This window comes from Jaculus jaculus, chromosome 9 (assembly GCF_020740685.1).
Source record: "Jaculus jaculus isolate mJacJac1 chromosome 9, mJacJac1.mat.Y.cur, whole genome shotgun sequence".
In the NCBI taxonomy this organism is placed as follows: domain Eukaryota; kingdom Metazoa; phylum Chordata; class Mammalia; order Rodentia; family Dipodidae; genus Jaculus; species Jaculus jaculus.
In genome coordinates this window covers 15,306,681-15,321,983 of record NC_059110.1, presented here as the reverse complement: position 1 = coordinate 15,321,983, position 15,303 = coordinate 15,306,681, and the positions used below count along the sequence as shown (strand labels likewise).

The following is a 15,303-nucleotide window of genomic DNA, read 5'->3' as shown; positions in this document are numbered from 1 at the left end:
CTGTGAGGTCATGGATATCCAGGCCATTTTGTGTTTGGAGGGAGCACGTTGTAAGGAGTCCTACCCTTCCTTTGGTTCTTACATTCTTTCTTCCACCTCTTCTGCATTAGACACTGAGCCCAACAGCATTCTTTTTTTTTTTTTTTTTTTTTTTTTAATTTGAGAGTGACAGACACAGAGAGAAAGACAGAGAGAGGGAGAGAGAGAGAATGGGCACGCCAGGGCTTCCAGCCTCTGCAAACGAACTCCAGACGTGTGCGCCCCCTTGTGCATCTGGCTAACGTGGGACCTGGGGAACTGAGCCTCGAACCGGGGTCCTTAGGCTTCACAGGCAAGCGCTTAACCGCTAAGCCATCTCTCCAGCCCCCAACAGCATTCTTAACCCACATGCTCTTGGGCTCCTGCCTCAGAGACGATGGCCTTGTCACCTCATGCCAAGGCTCTGCATGCGATTGGATTCTTCCTGAGAAAATGGGAAGGACTGGGGCCTGCTGTGGTTCCAGGTCAGTATTAGTGGAACTGACAACTTCAAAAGATTGCCCCAGGATAACCGTAGGATCACATGACCATTGAGGATGCTAAAATAAAAAATGACCAGGACCCACATCCCACATTATCCAGATGCACAAGGGGCGCACGTGTCTGGAGTTCGTTTGCAGTGGCTGGAAGCCCTGGCGCGCCCATTCTCTCTCTCTCTCTCTCTCTCTCTCTCTCTGGCTTTCTCGCTCTGTCTGTCATGCTCAAATAAATAAATAAATGAACGAAAATGAAGAAAACTTTATTGTTCATGACAAGCCATGGGTTAATAGGAGAGTGAGCACACTGTAGATGAACTAAGGAGGTCACTGGTGGGCTTTCTGGATTAGTCCGAGAACGAGTATAATTTTGTAATGAGCTTAGATTAGAGCTTCTAATAATAGACTGTTCTGTAAACGCTTAACACAGGCAGGAGATAAAGAACACACCCAGCCGTGGCTTGTTCCGCAGAAGCTCATAGACTTGTCTTCAGCCTCACACTGTCATCTCCCAGCCATAGACTATGGACACACCAGCCCTAGCCCTCCTTAGTGGGGTGGCATTAAGCTTCTGGTTCCCAGCCATGCCCCAGTGACACCGGGGAATCAGCAGCATGTCTTTTGTGGAAGTCAAATGGCGGGACTGCCCTGGTGCAGCACTGGTACCCTCCTTGGGGCTCTTGGCTGGTACTGGTTACAGAAAGAGTTGGACACATGTTAGATGTCTCCTCTGGGCACAGCATTGTTGCCTAGTGGGACTGTTGGCATTTACTTCTCTCTTTTTTATTTTTATTTTTATTTATTTATTTGAGAGTGACAGAGAGAGAAAGAGGCGGATAGATAGAGAATGGGCACGCCAGGGCCTCCAGCCACTGCAAACGAACTCCAGACGCATGCGCCCCCTTGTGCATCTGGCTAACTTGGGTCCTGGGGAACCGAGCCTCAAACCGGGGTCCTTAGGCTTCACAGGCAAGCGCTTAACCACTGAGCCATCTCTCCAGCCCATGGCATTTACTTCTTTTTGCTGAGACAGAACACCCAACCAGAAGCAGTGTTAAGAAGGAAAAGTTTATTTTGGTTTACCATTTCAAGAAGTTGAAACATGGCATGAATAGGCAGCAAATGGGGCCTCACATCTTGTCACATCAGCTGGGAGGAAGCAGCAAGAGTGAGCTGAGGGGCTGGAGATATGGCTCAGCAGTTAAGGTGCTTGCCTGCAAAGCCAAAGGGCCCAGGTTCGATTCCCTGGGACTCATGTAATACCAGATGCACAAGGTGGACATCTCACTCTAGCTCAGGCTAACTAGGAACTCACTGTGTAGTCTCAGGGTGGTCCCGAAGTCACAGAGATGCTCCTACCTCTGCCTCCTGAGTGCTGGGATTAAAGGCATGTGTCATCACGCCCAGAGTGTCTTTGGCATGCTTGGGGTTCCTGGCCACGCCCGTTTCTCATGGGTTAGAATTGAGCCTGCACATCTCTTCCCGTGGGTATCACTGATGCTGAGTTCACCCAGCTCTTTCCCTATAGCTCAGGATCCTGGCTCATTACAAGGCATTCTACCCAGGCTGGAGAGATTTCCCAGTGGTTAAAGCATTTGCCTGCTATGCCTAACAACCCAGGTTTGATTATCCACTACCCATATAAAGCCAGATGCACAATGTAGTGTATGATTTGAAGTTTATTTGCAGTGGCTAGAAGCCCTGGCACACCCATATATTCTCTCCCTCTCTCTCTCATTGCAAATAAGTAAATCTCACTTGCAAATAAATAGTTTTGTTTTGTTGGTTTTTCAAGTTAGGGTCTCACTCTAGCCCAGGCTGACCTGGAATTCACTCTTGTTTCAGGGTGGCCTCGAACTTACAGAGATCCTTCTACCTCTGCCTCCCGAGTGCTGGGATTAAAGGCGTGAGCCACCACACCCAGCTTGAAACCTTTTTTTGTTTTTCCTGGCTAAATAAAAAGCAGCTGAACAGCTCATTGTTAACTATAAATTTGATAAGGAGATCACTTTAGTCTAGTCATAAAGTCTGTTTCTATTACACAGCAGAAAAGAAGGTGTTGTTTACTTTCTGTTGCATCTTGGGAGTAAAGGAGTATCAGGTAGTGATACTGAGAAACAATCTCTTCATCTTCCAGATGCTCTGTGTGTGTGCATGTGCGTGTGTGTGTGCGTAGATGTGTGTGTGTGCGCATGGAGGTCAGAGGAAACTTTGGATGTTGATCTGCAGCGTCCATCTTGTTTGAGGCTGAGTCTCTTGTTTATCTTTTTATTCTCTCTTAGAAATTATATTTATTTATTTAGAAGCAGAGAGAGAGAGAAAGAGAGCATGGGCCACCAAGGCCTCTCGCTACAGCAAATGTGCCACTTTGTGCATGTGGCTTGTGTGTGGGAGCAACAGAGAGAAGGAGGCAGAGAGAGAGAGAGAGAGGGAGAGAGAGAGAATGGGCACACCAGGGCCTCCAGCCATTGCAAACGAACTCCAGACGCGTGCGCCCCCTTGTGCATCTGGCTAACGTGGGACCTGGGGAACCGAGCCTCGAACCGGGGTCCTTAGGCTTCACAGGCGAGCGCTTAACTGCTAAGCCATCTCTCCAGTCCCCCCACCCCCGCTCTTTTCCTGTTGAACGTCACGAGGGAGGTTGACCCGTGTTGGTGAGTGTGCTCGTGTGTCTGAGGGTGGAGCTGTGTGAGGGAAGGGCAGGGAGAGGTCCGTGCTGGGTTGGCGGGGAGCTGAGCATTCTCCGTCCCACAGATGCTCGTGGCCCCCCGGGACCCCTTTCAGTTGTCATTTTCATTGGTGGCACATTATGCGTTGGGTCAGTTAGATCTCACTTGTCACTGTGAGCAGCTTGTGATTGGAAGTGACACCGTTGAGTGAAGTCTCTGTCCTTCTGGCTTTGTTTCCTGGCATTGTAAATTTCCTTTTCTTTCCTCAGCCAAAACTACTTTTCACCCGCAAAATCTCAACCAATGCAACTCAGACAGGCAAAAATTGGTGCCTGCTCTAATCAGCAGATCTCCCGTACTATACTTCCTATTTTGTTTATTTTGGGAAAAAGATATACATAACCTGATAAGTCATCATGTTAGCCGTCTATCAATGTACGACTGAGGAGATTAAATACGTCCACAGTGCCAGCGCCATTGTCCTTACATATATCCCAAACCTCGTCATCCCCAACTGAAAGTACCCAAGAAATAACTTCTCATGTCTGTAATCCCCACAGTCAGGAGAGCGGATCGCTGTGAGTTTCAGGCCAGAAGGAATGCTAGGTGAGGCCCTACCTTGGCCAAAACAAAAGTAATAATAAAAAAAATATGGCGCTGGAGAGATGGCTTAGCGGTTAAGCACTTGCCTGTGAAGCCTAAGGATCCTGGTTCGAGACTTGTTTCCCCAGGACCCACGTTAGCCAGATGCACAAGGGGGCGCACGTGTCTGGAGTTCATTTGCAGTGGCTGGAGGCCCTGGCATGCCCATTCTCTCTCTCTCTCTCACTCTCAAATAAATAAATAAAAATTAAAAAAAAATGTTAACTTTTCCCTGGCCTCTGGCAACTATTATTCTGTTTTTCTGTCTCTGTGGAATTTTTGCCTATTTAAGGTACCTCCTTCAGGTGGGCTCATACAGTATTTGCTTTTCTATGTCTGTCTTTAACATATTTCCAAGGTTCACGTATGTTTCAGCATAAGCAAAATGTCCGTTTTCTGGCCAGGTAATACTGCCTTTGTGTATAATTGCCACATTTATTTTTGTTCATTTGTCTGTTGATGGATATTTTGTTTTCTTCCACTTTTTTTTGCCTTTGTGAGTAGAGTTGCTGTGAACATGTGTATGTATACCCGTGTAACTCTCTGCTGTTAAATATTTATGTATTTGAAAGCAAACAGAGACATAGAGAGAGAGAGAGACAGAGAATGGGTGCCCCAGGGCCTCCAGCCACTGCAAACAAACTCCAGGTGCATGCACCACTTTCTGCCTCTGGCTATACGTGGATCCTGGGGTTCAAACTGTAGTGGTTGGGCTTTAACTGCAGAGCCATGTCTTCAGCCCTCAATCCTTTTTTTAAAAAGAATTATGTTATTTATTTATTTGTAAGCAGAGAGTGGAGAGAGAGAATGGTCACTCTAAGATCTCCAGCCTGTACCTATGAACTTAGGATGCATGGGTCACTTTGTGCATCAGCTCCACGTGGGTATTGTGAAATGAAACCCAGGTTGTTAGGCGTTGAAGGCAAGTTCCTTATCCACTAAGCCATCTCTCCAGCCCTGCTTTCAATTCTTTTGGTTAATACATGGGAGCGGGATTGCTGGGTCCTATAGCGGTTATGTTTAATTGTTTGGAAAGTTGGACTGACTTCATGTGACTTAGTGGTCAGTGGAAAATGTTTTCAGAAATACCCTTCCTTGCTGCCTAGTTAACAAGTGCACCCTGCCAAGCCCATCACCTGATACACTTGTCACATCACATTTTTTTAGCTTGTTAGGGCACTTCTCACTGGCAGGTATTTTCATGTTTATTGGATTCTTAACAGGAAGCTAGAAAACAACTTATCTGTTCTTTTTGGCCCCCAATTGAAAATATTTATTTGAGAGAGAGAGAGAGCAAGAGGCAGATGGAGAGAATGGGTGCACCAGGGCCTCTAGCCTCTGCAAATGAACTCCAGATGCATGCACCATCTTGCGCATCTGGCTTTTACGTGGGTTCTGGGGAATCGAACTTGTGTCCTTAAGCTTCACGGGCAAGCCCCTTAACTGCTAAGCCATCTCTCCAGCCCTTTCACTCCTCCATCCCGCTAGCATTCCCCTAGAGGGCCAGGCCGTATTTGTTGATTGAATATATCATCATCCATTCTCTTTCAGTATTGGACACCAACGACCGATTTCTGCGAAAAATAACCATTGGGCAGGGAAGTGCGGAGAAAGGATGTTCCCGGCAGGTAGGCGGCACGTTCTCCCAGGAAGTGGCTCTGTCTTTTGTCACCTTGCTTCCCCCATCCGCTTTTCTCTTCTCGTCACCCTGCTCCAGTGGCGATGGCTTCCGCTGGGTCTCCCGTCCCCCGGGTTGGAAGCAGCAGGGCCCAGTGTCCTCTTACTGACCCCTCACTGCATGTGTTCACCTGTGTTTCTAGAAAGAACCGTTTAGGGTGTTCTCTCAATATAATTCTTGTATATTTTATTTTTATGTAAAAGGTCCTTAATACAACATCTGCATAATAATAGAAAAATGAAAACCTTAGGTTCCTTCCTCCAATTTCATAAAGCACAATGCAAACACCTAGTTATTAGGTTGAATATTGTGAGGGGATTTTTCATGGAATAATGGCTTATTATCCAAAAAAAAAAACAGAGAATGAGGTCTGCCTTCCTTTTAATGTTTTGCTGATGTGAGAGACACATAGGGAATATAAGTTCATTCCATAGATTTTTGTTTTTTTTTTTAAGCCAGGCACAACAGCCCTCTAATTTTTTTTTTATAATAAACTATTTTTAGACAGTTTTAAATTTGTAGACTTTATATTAAATTTTTATTAGTGGAACTGAGTCATTCCTCATACAAAATCAACCTTGGGCTTTCGAAATATCTGAAGGTAAAAGGTGAATTTGGGGGCCTGGAGAGATGGCTTAGCGGTTAAGGCACTTGCAAAGCAAAAGGACCCAAGTTCGATTCTGCCGTCCCCACTTAAGCCAGATGCACAAGGCGGCAACAGTGGCACATGCATCTGGAGTTCGTTTGCAGTGCCTGGAGGCTCTGCTGTGCCCATTCTCCCCGTCACCAACCTCTCTCTCAAATAAATAAAAAGACAATAATGTTTTAAAAAGTCTCCCTTCCTGCCCAAACCCTGGAATTTACACAAACAGCTCTCATACAGCCCAAATCATACTCAAAAATACAGTTACTGGTGGAACTTTTCAGGGGTGGGGGGTCACTGATTGGTGGCAAAAAGAATGGCCCAGAATATGGTAGGCGTGTTGGAAGGGCTTTGAGATGCAGAGACAAGAAGACTCCTAGCTCTCAGACAGGACACACCAGCCACCTCTTGGGGCCAGTTTTTCCGGATGACTCTGAGAAGCTGGTGGGTGGGGATGTTCCTGTAGCACGTGGCTGTGTTATAGCCTATATGCATGTATATTTCTGCCAGGGGCCTAAGACCGGGAACATTGTCACCACCTGTGGTGGTTTGATTTAGGTGTCCCTGATAAATGTAAGTGTTCTGATTGCCAGGTTCTCAGCTGGTGACCATTTGGGAATTAGTGCCTCCTGGAGGTGATGTATTGTTGGGGGCAGGCTTATGGGTGTTAGAGCCAGCGTCCCCTGGCCAGTGTTTGGCACACTGTCTTGCCGCCATTGTCCATCTGATGTTGGCCAGGAGGTGATGTTCACCCTCTGGTCATGCCATCATTTTCCCCCTTGCCATCATGGAGCTTCCCCTTGAGTCTGTAAGGCAAAGTAAACCCTTTCCTCCTGCAAGCTACTCTTGGTTGGGTGATTCCTACCAGCAACGCGAGGCTGACTGCAGGACCACCCGACCCAAAGAAAGCTATTCATATCAAAGTCACAAATCACGCTCCTTGTATGACAGGTGTCATTCAAATATCATCTCGTCCAGAGTCCATGTGCATGTTGCGTGCTTGCATCACTACATCTGGCTACACGGGACCTGGAGATTTGAACATGAGTTCTTAGGCTTCACAGGCAATCGCCTTAACCACGAAGCCATCTCTCCAGCCCGATAAAATATATTTTTTAAAGTTGTAGGGGGCTGGAGAGATGGCTTAGCTGTTAAGGTCCTTGCTTGTGAAGCCTAAGGACTAAGATTCAATTCCCCAGTACCCACGTAAGCCAGGTGAATAGATGTTACATGTGTCTGGAGTTTCTTTCCATGTCTGGAGGCCCTGGTGTGCCCATTCGCCCATTCTCTCTGTCTCGTATAAATAAAGAAAATGTTAAAAAAAAAAATTTTAGCATGCGTGTTATAAACACTGCAGAAGAATCAAAGGGAAATCTATTCCAAGAAGTGATGGGAAGGGAATTTCTACCTAAGAAAACAGTTCCCATGTTCAAGGACAAGCACAGGAGAGGAAAAATTCTCACGCCCAGATACATCGGGCTGAAATTTCAGAACATGAAGGAATAAAGAAAAAATTCTTCAGTGCTGCCAAAGAGAGAACTTGATTACTCACAGAGGACCATGGATTCTCAACACCACTACATACCAGGTGGCCTTGGGGAAATTCATTCAGGGCTCTCAAGGAGAATTATGTCTGAACCTGGAATCCTTCACAGAAAGGAAAAAAACGAGTAAAAAGAGAAAAAGAGCACAAGCATAATGTACATTAGACCTGAAAATAAGAAAATAGAAAAGAAGTTGCCTAGAGTTAGTTAAACATTAGTAGTTACTTTTGATATGAACTGCAGCTGACAAAATGCAGAAACTGGGCATGATAATTTTGATATGCTTAAAAATACATCTTGAGGGCTGGAGAGATGGCTTAGCAGTTAAGGCATTTGTCTGCAAAGCCTAAGGAGCCAGGTTCAATTCCCCAGAACCCATGTAACCAGATACACATGGTGGCCCATGTATCTGGAGTTCATTTGCAGTGGCTGGGGCCCCTGGCACACCCATTGTCTCTGTCTCTTCTCCCCCCTCTCTCTCTCCTTGCAAATAACTAAATAAAAATATTAAAATATACATACATACATGTGTGTGTGTGTATGTGTGTGTAATGGGCCAGGTATGCTATACTGGTACACTTCTTTAATCCAGTTTAAGTTTCTTAGCAGACATGCAAGGCGTCCATCAAATTAGCCTGTGCTGACTAGGCTGTGGTGAACATATGTGCTTGTTTGGGTTGTCTGATAATATCTTTGGTTCACATTTCCACAGGTATAATTGCAGAATCCATAGAGTATACAGCTTTCACATGTCTACATGGCTTTCCACAAAAGTTAAATCGACTTACACACTTGACTGCATTGCACATTATCCCTTGTTTAAATTTGTTATTCTCTGATAAACAGTGAAAATCTCATTTGTCCCACTATATGATTTTGAACTACAGCAGTTCTGCTATGCATATGTTCAGTTAATAAAGTGAAAAATAATAATCCTTAAGTCACCTTTGTACAGTCAGGTTTGCATTGCTGGCAGAAAACCCCTGGCCAAGAGCAGCTTGTTGGGGGAGAAAAAAGGTTTATTTTGGCTTACAGACTCGATGGAAAGCTCCATGATGGCAGGGGAAACCCATGTCATGAGCAGAGGATGGACATCAACCTTCTGGCCGATATCAGATGGACGGCAGCAAACACTGGCAAGAGGAAGCTGGCTATATCACCCATAAGCCTGCCCTAACAATGCACCGCCTCCAGGAGGCATTAATTTTCAAATCTCCATCAGCTGTGAACATAGCATTTAGAATACCTAAGTTTATGGGGGATACCCAAATCAAACCACCACACACTTCAATTTCTTTTCTTTCTTCCTTTTTTTTTATTTTTTATTTTTGTTTATTTTTATTTATTTATTTGAAAGTGACAGAGAGAAAGAGGTAGAGAGAGAGAGAGAAAGATAGAATGGGCGCGTCAGGGCCTCCAGCCACTGCAAACGAACTCCAGACGTGTGCGCCCCCTTGTGCATCTGGCTAACGTGGGTCCTGGGGAATTGAGCCTCGAACCGGGATCCTCAAGTTTCACAGGCAAGCACTTAGACGCTAAGCCATCTCTCCAGCCCATCTTTCTTCCTTTTTTAAAGAAATACAGCTCATCAAGCTAAAAAGTGCTTGTTTCACATAGGGTCTTACTATGTGATTCAAGCTGGCCTGGAACTTGCTAAGGTAACCCCAAACTCATAATCTTCCTGCCTCAGTCTTCCCAATGCTGGGCTTACTGGCATGCACCATAATGTCAGCCTCACGAAATATTGAAACTGAAACAAATGAAGAACTTGTGTATATGCATTATCGGTTAATTTTGCAAAAAATATACCCAGGTTCGTGTTGTAGAATAGAAACTCCTCATTTTCTCTCACCGTTTTGCACGTATGTGTCTGTGTGCTGTATGCACATGCACGTACCACTTGTGTGCAGCTCTGTGCACACTAAGACTAAGGCCAGAGGTGTTCATCAGCAGGTTTTCCTTCTTTTTATTTTGTAAGCTTTTAAAAAGTATTTTAAATATTTTATTTATTTATTTATTTGAGGGTGGGGACAGAGAGAATGGGCCTGGCAAGCCACCCTGTGCATCTGGCTTTACATGGGGCACTAGGGAATCGAACCCGGGTTCTTTGGCTTTGCAGGCAAGCATGTTTTCTTGGGAAAGAGTTTCTCACTGAACCCAGAGCTGCCATTTTCACTCGGACTAGCTGACCAGCAAGCCCCAGCAATTCCATCTCTACTCCCCGGAGGACTGGAGTTTTAGGCGTGCTGGGGAATTGAACTGAGAACAAGCCAGGCTCTCGGGCTTGTGCAGACAGTGCCCCTGCCCACCGAGCCACCAGTCCAGCCCCTGTTCTTCCTCGCTGTTACATCCCTGTTTGTAATGTAATCGTGTTGTAGAATTCCAGACTTCATACCATGAAAAATCACTGAGTGATTCTAAGAACGTAATCGTCGGCTATAGGTGTGATGGACTTGCAGGCAGTATTTTTCCAGGGAATCAATGACTTAAGGCAATCTTGGCCAGGAAGGAGCCAGAAAGCTTTTTTTGTTTCCTTCATTCCCTCGTTTGTCAGCCACGGATGTGGGTCATAAAACGTCTCATAAGGTGATTCCACCGGGGCACAACCATTTTCTCTCTGTGTGACCTCGAACTTGTGTGGCTCACACTGTCCTTGGGACAGAGAGCATGAAGCCGGAGCTTAACCAAGTGACTGTATCCAGAGAAAATTTCCCAGTAGCTGAAATAGGAGCCTGAGGAAGTGCATAGTGCCCTGCGTCGCTCTGGACTTTGTGCAGCTGGGAGCGGGCGCCAACAGAGCGTCGTAGTCAGTTCTGGGGACTTCGTGCGGAAAGTCGCGGTCGCCGGGAGTCTTAAGATCGGATATAACCACACCATCACGGACAACCGCTCATTGACTGCACAGCCCCCTTTAGCTGCCATGCTGCTCCTGAACTGACATCTAAGCCAGAGACCAGCAAGACCCTCTCTGTCCACTCTTCCTCATCTGTGCTGGACAGACACACTTAGAATACAGACACAGGGCCGGGCTGTAGCTTGCTGGTAGAATATTTGCCTAGCATAGGTAAGGCCCTGGGCTTAGTCCCAAGCATAGCAAAAGTCGGGGGGAGTGGGGGAGAGAAGAAAGAACTGTAGCTTCCTCCGCAGAACATCTGCTGGGAGCAGAGGCAGCCAGTGGACTGTGTCCTGGTTTGGTTGATATGCACCCATGGGCTACCACGCACAATCCTCCCTGCTGGGGATCCGGAGAGAATCTTCCTTTGTGATCGCTGTCTTCCTGACATGGCATTCTGGGGCCAGAGAAGTTCAGTTAGTAGATAAGTCATGATAGTAATTTTTTATTTTCCTTGCGGTGCTGCTGCGGATTAAAACCCAGGGCGCTCTGCCCCTGCGTCACACCCCAGCCTGAGTTAGTGACTAATTACCAATCTGAGACGGGCTATGTAATAAGTAGCAACGACACGGTGCTACGGGCATGTTTAATGGGCCTCGCCCAGATGGCTACTTGCAGCTCGGCAGGGCACCCTAGGGAAGCCACCCTAGATGGTACTCAGCATAAGACCCCCGAAACGCTCTGTACCCCGAGTGACCCGCCGGCCCTGTGGAGGGCCACCAGCCAGTGGCTACTTGATTGCTATGATCCAGCTCACTGCAGAGATGGCTTTCCTACAGCAAAGCAGCCTATCATTGTTTCTGCTTTGCCGGCTCAGGCGCAGTTTGACATCACGGTGGCCAGCGAGATCATGGCCGTGCTGGCCCTCACCGACAGCCTCGGCGACATGAAGGAACGCCTGGGAAGGATGGTGGTGGCCAGTGACAAAGACGGGCAGCCTGTGACGGCCGAGGACTTGGTGAGTTATTGCTCAGAGGCCCCAAAGAGCTTGCTGTCAGCCAGGAGAAGGGAGATTTGCTTCCTTATATGCTGGTACTTAATGGAAATTGCAAGAATTTCTACGCACCCATCATTTTCCTCATAAGCCTGCTTGCCTTTACAGCTTCCAGGCCTTGTATGTTTGCTAGGCAAGAACTCTACCAAAACACGTGAAGTTTGTGTCAGAAGCATTTTACTGTTCTTACGTATCCTGATCCCTGCTTTGGCCTGGCCTGGGCGCGGCAGGCATGGGATAGGCCAGGCCTCTGAATTTGCTGGCTTTATAAGAAGGGGTATTCTGCACCTGGCTGAACTCAAGGACAGATCACCTCTCCAAAAACAGAAGGAAGTGGTGCTAGTATTTGAAAGGAGAAGCTGGCACATTTCCATGCCAGTCTGCTTCCCTGGCACCGTGACCTGTTAATGTACTACCTTAGGTTTGGGTTTCATGCCATGCACAATGGCACACACTTAGGAGTTGAAACAGGAGGATCGTGAATTCGAAGCCAGCCAGGCTTACATGAGTTCAAGACCAGCCTGGGTCACATACTAAATAAAAGGAAAACTTCGACGGTCAGCCTGTGCTTTCAGTTCCTGTGTTGAACAGAGTGGTTTTTTATGTGCAACGTTCATGGGGGTCAAGGGTCACTGTTGCTTTTTTTTTATTTTTTTTTATTTTGGTTTTTCGAAGTAGGGTCTCAATCTGGCTCAGGCTGACCTGGAATTCACTATGTAGTCTCAGGGTGGCCTCGCACTTTTGGCGGATCCTCCTACCTCTGCCTCCAGAGTGCTGGGATTAAAGGCGTGCGCCACCATGGCCGGCCAGCGTTGCTTTTTTGAGTTCATAATCTTTTCCCTTTGGGGTGGGGGGAGGCAGGTTGTGCTATTGATGTAACTATCAGGGCACACACTTTATCTGAGGTATACTGAGCTACACCCCAAACTCCGTCTATTAATTGCAACCCTTACTGTGCCATAGTTATTTCACCTGCTTTTGGGGTCTCCAAGGACGTCAGTATGACATGGGCGTCTATTGGATAGCCATGACTCTAGATTTAACTTCCTTTCCAACATATTGAGACACAGGAACGAACTTAAAGATTCAATCTGAAGAGGTGGGTCAGCCGGTAGAAGAGCTTGCTATGCACGCATGAGCACCTGATAGGGCCTGATGTACGCTGGGTTCCCAAGAACCCATGTAAACAGCTGGGCATGTCATAGATGCCTACAACCCAGTCCTCTGGGGAGTGGAGACCAGAGAACTGCTGGGGTCATAGGTCAGCCAGTCTGACTGAAAATGGTAATTCCAAGTTCAGTGGGAGACTCCACTTTTTATTTATTTATTTTTTTTCCGAGGTAGGGTCTCGCTCTAGCCCAGGCTGACCTGGAATTCACTATGGAGTCCCAGGGTGGCCTCGAACTCACAGCGATCCTCCTACCTCTGCCTCCCGAGTGCTGGGATTAAAGGCGTGCGCCACCATGTCCGGCGAGACTCCACTTTTATGGAAGAACACACTTTACATTTTAAGTGAGCTGACAGCCACTCTAGCCTGGTGGGGGAGGGTAGAGAGAGGCAACAGTCCATGGGACAAGCAGGCTGGGGATCTAAGATGCAGGCTGTGGGGAAAAGACCCAATCAGCCATAGTCCCGCCTGCCCTTGCCACTGTCCTAAATGTGCTCTTCCCTCCTGCAGGGGGTGACAGGCGCTTTGACAGTCTTGATGAAAGATGCCATCAAGCCGAATCTCATGCAGACCCTGGAAGTAAGTAATTTTCTTTTTAAAGCAATTGTGTATGACCTTGTATGTATTTACCTTAATTGGATTAATTAATTGTGGGTCACCGAGGAATGTGAATATTTCCCACCAATATAAGGCCAGCAGAGAGAATGGGAATAACTTAGTCATCTTAAAAAAAAAAAAAAGTTAAAAATGAATTTGTAGATTCTTGGATAGTTACCTTCATTGACCAGAGCAGAAACTTATATTATCAATATCTGTCTAATATTTCAATAGATTGTAAAGCCACCATTATACAGTGTTTCATATTTTGCTTTTCTTGGTATTTTTCTATGAGCAAGAGAGAGAGAGAGAAAGAGAGAAAATTGGTGCTCCAGAGCCTCCAGCCACTGTAATTGAACTCCAAATGTGTGCACCATCTTATGCACATGTGTGGCCTTACATGCTTGTATCACCTTGTGTGTCTGGCTTATGTGGGACCTGGAGAGTCAAACATGAGTATTTAACCATCTCAGGCAAGTGCCTTAAGCCAGACCATCTCTCCAGCCCTATTTTGCTTTTTAAATATAATCTATCATGTTTGTTAAATTTGGAATCTTACAGCCAGGCATGATGGCACATGCCTTTAATCTCAGCACTCAAGCGACAGAGGTAGAGGATCACTATGAGTTCAAGGCCATCCTGAGACTACAGAGTGAATTCCAGGTCAGCCTGGTCGAGAGTGACACTCTACCTCGAAAACAAAGAAAGAAAAAACAATACCTACAGTTAGGCATGGTGTCACACGCCTTTAATCCCAGCACTCTGGAGGCAGAGGTAGGAGGATCATTGTGAGTTCGAGGCTAGCCTGGGATTACATAGTGAATTCCAGTCTGTCTGGGCTAGCACAAGACCCTACCTTAAAAAGAAAAAAAAAAGGAATTTTGTTTGTTTTTTCTAGGTAAAATACAATAAAAGCTAAGAATTTTTTTCTAGGAAAGTATGCTATACTTTTATGATGATAATGTTTCATTCTCTTGTATACAAACATTGAACTTATTTTTTTGTTTTCTTTAAGTCGAAATTTTCTCATTAATATGCTTATATTTTAATGTAGTTTTTGAGTCACTAGGCATACTTATTTGAGTAATTGTCTCATTCCCTACTCTTAAGCTAATGAGATTTCAGGATTTGGACCAATCATGTAGGCAGTATCTGGCTTGGGCACTGCAAATGAACTCTAGATGCATGTGCCACCATGTACGTCTGGCTTAGGTGGGTTTTGGGGAATTGAACTTAGGTCCTTAAGCTTTGCAGGCAAGTGCTTTAACTGCTAAGCCATTTCTCCAGCCCAAGACTATCAGTTCTTTATTCTGGCTGCTCTTTGGAAGCTTATAGAAATTTCAGGGTATTCATTGATGCCAGCCTCACCACAGACCAAGGGAAGCAGCCATCTGAGGGTGGGGAAAAGACCTACGTATCTTAGGCAAGTGTCACACTGAGGCAGGTTAAGAGTCTATAGAAGGCAACATTAAAAAGAAATAGCTGAGGCCAGGCGTGGTGGCGCACGCCTTTAATCCCAGCATTCGGGAGGCAGAGGTTGGAGGATCGCCACGAGTTTGAGGCCACCCTGAGACTCCATAGTGAATTCTAGGTCAGCCTGGGCTAGAGTGAGACCCTACCTCGAAAAAAAAGAAAGAAAGAAAGAGCTCAGAGTGTTCCCATGAGTGAGCCACATGCAGTGTTAATGAGTCACTGACAGGCTGGAACATGCTGTCCAATGCAGTTGCCATAGGATTTATGTGCTTATTTTAGTCTAAATCAGGATTAATAAAGTTAAAAATGTACTTCCTGGGTTCAATTCCCTAGTTCTCTTTCTCTTCTTGCAAATAAATAAATAAAAATATTTTTTTTATTTATTTGAGAGCAACAGACACAGAGAGAAAGACAGATAGAGGGAGAGAGAGAGAATGGGCACACCAGGGCTTCCAGCCTCTGCAAACGAACTCCAGACGCGTGCACC

At 46.1% G+C, this 15,303-nt stretch overlaps 1 protein-coding gene across 1 annotated transcript in view; it reads left to right on the top strand.

Annotated features, from left to right (window-relative positions):
• Mthfd1l (methylenetetrahydrofolate dehydrogenase (NADP+ dependent) 1 like) overlaps window positions 1-15,303 on the top strand; it is a 233,366-nt gene that overhangs the window by 84,244 nt on the left and 133,819 nt on the right. The window contains exons 17-19 of the mRNA XM_045158475.1: window positions 5,378-5,454; window positions 11,402-11,542; window positions 13,257-13,325. Of these exons, the coding sequence (XP_045014410.1) occupies window positions 5,378-5,454; window positions 11,402-11,542; window positions 13,257-13,325 (287 nt within the window). The remainder of the gene's footprint in view (window positions 1-5,377; window positions 5,455-11,401; window positions 11,543-13,256; window positions 13,326-15,303) is intronic.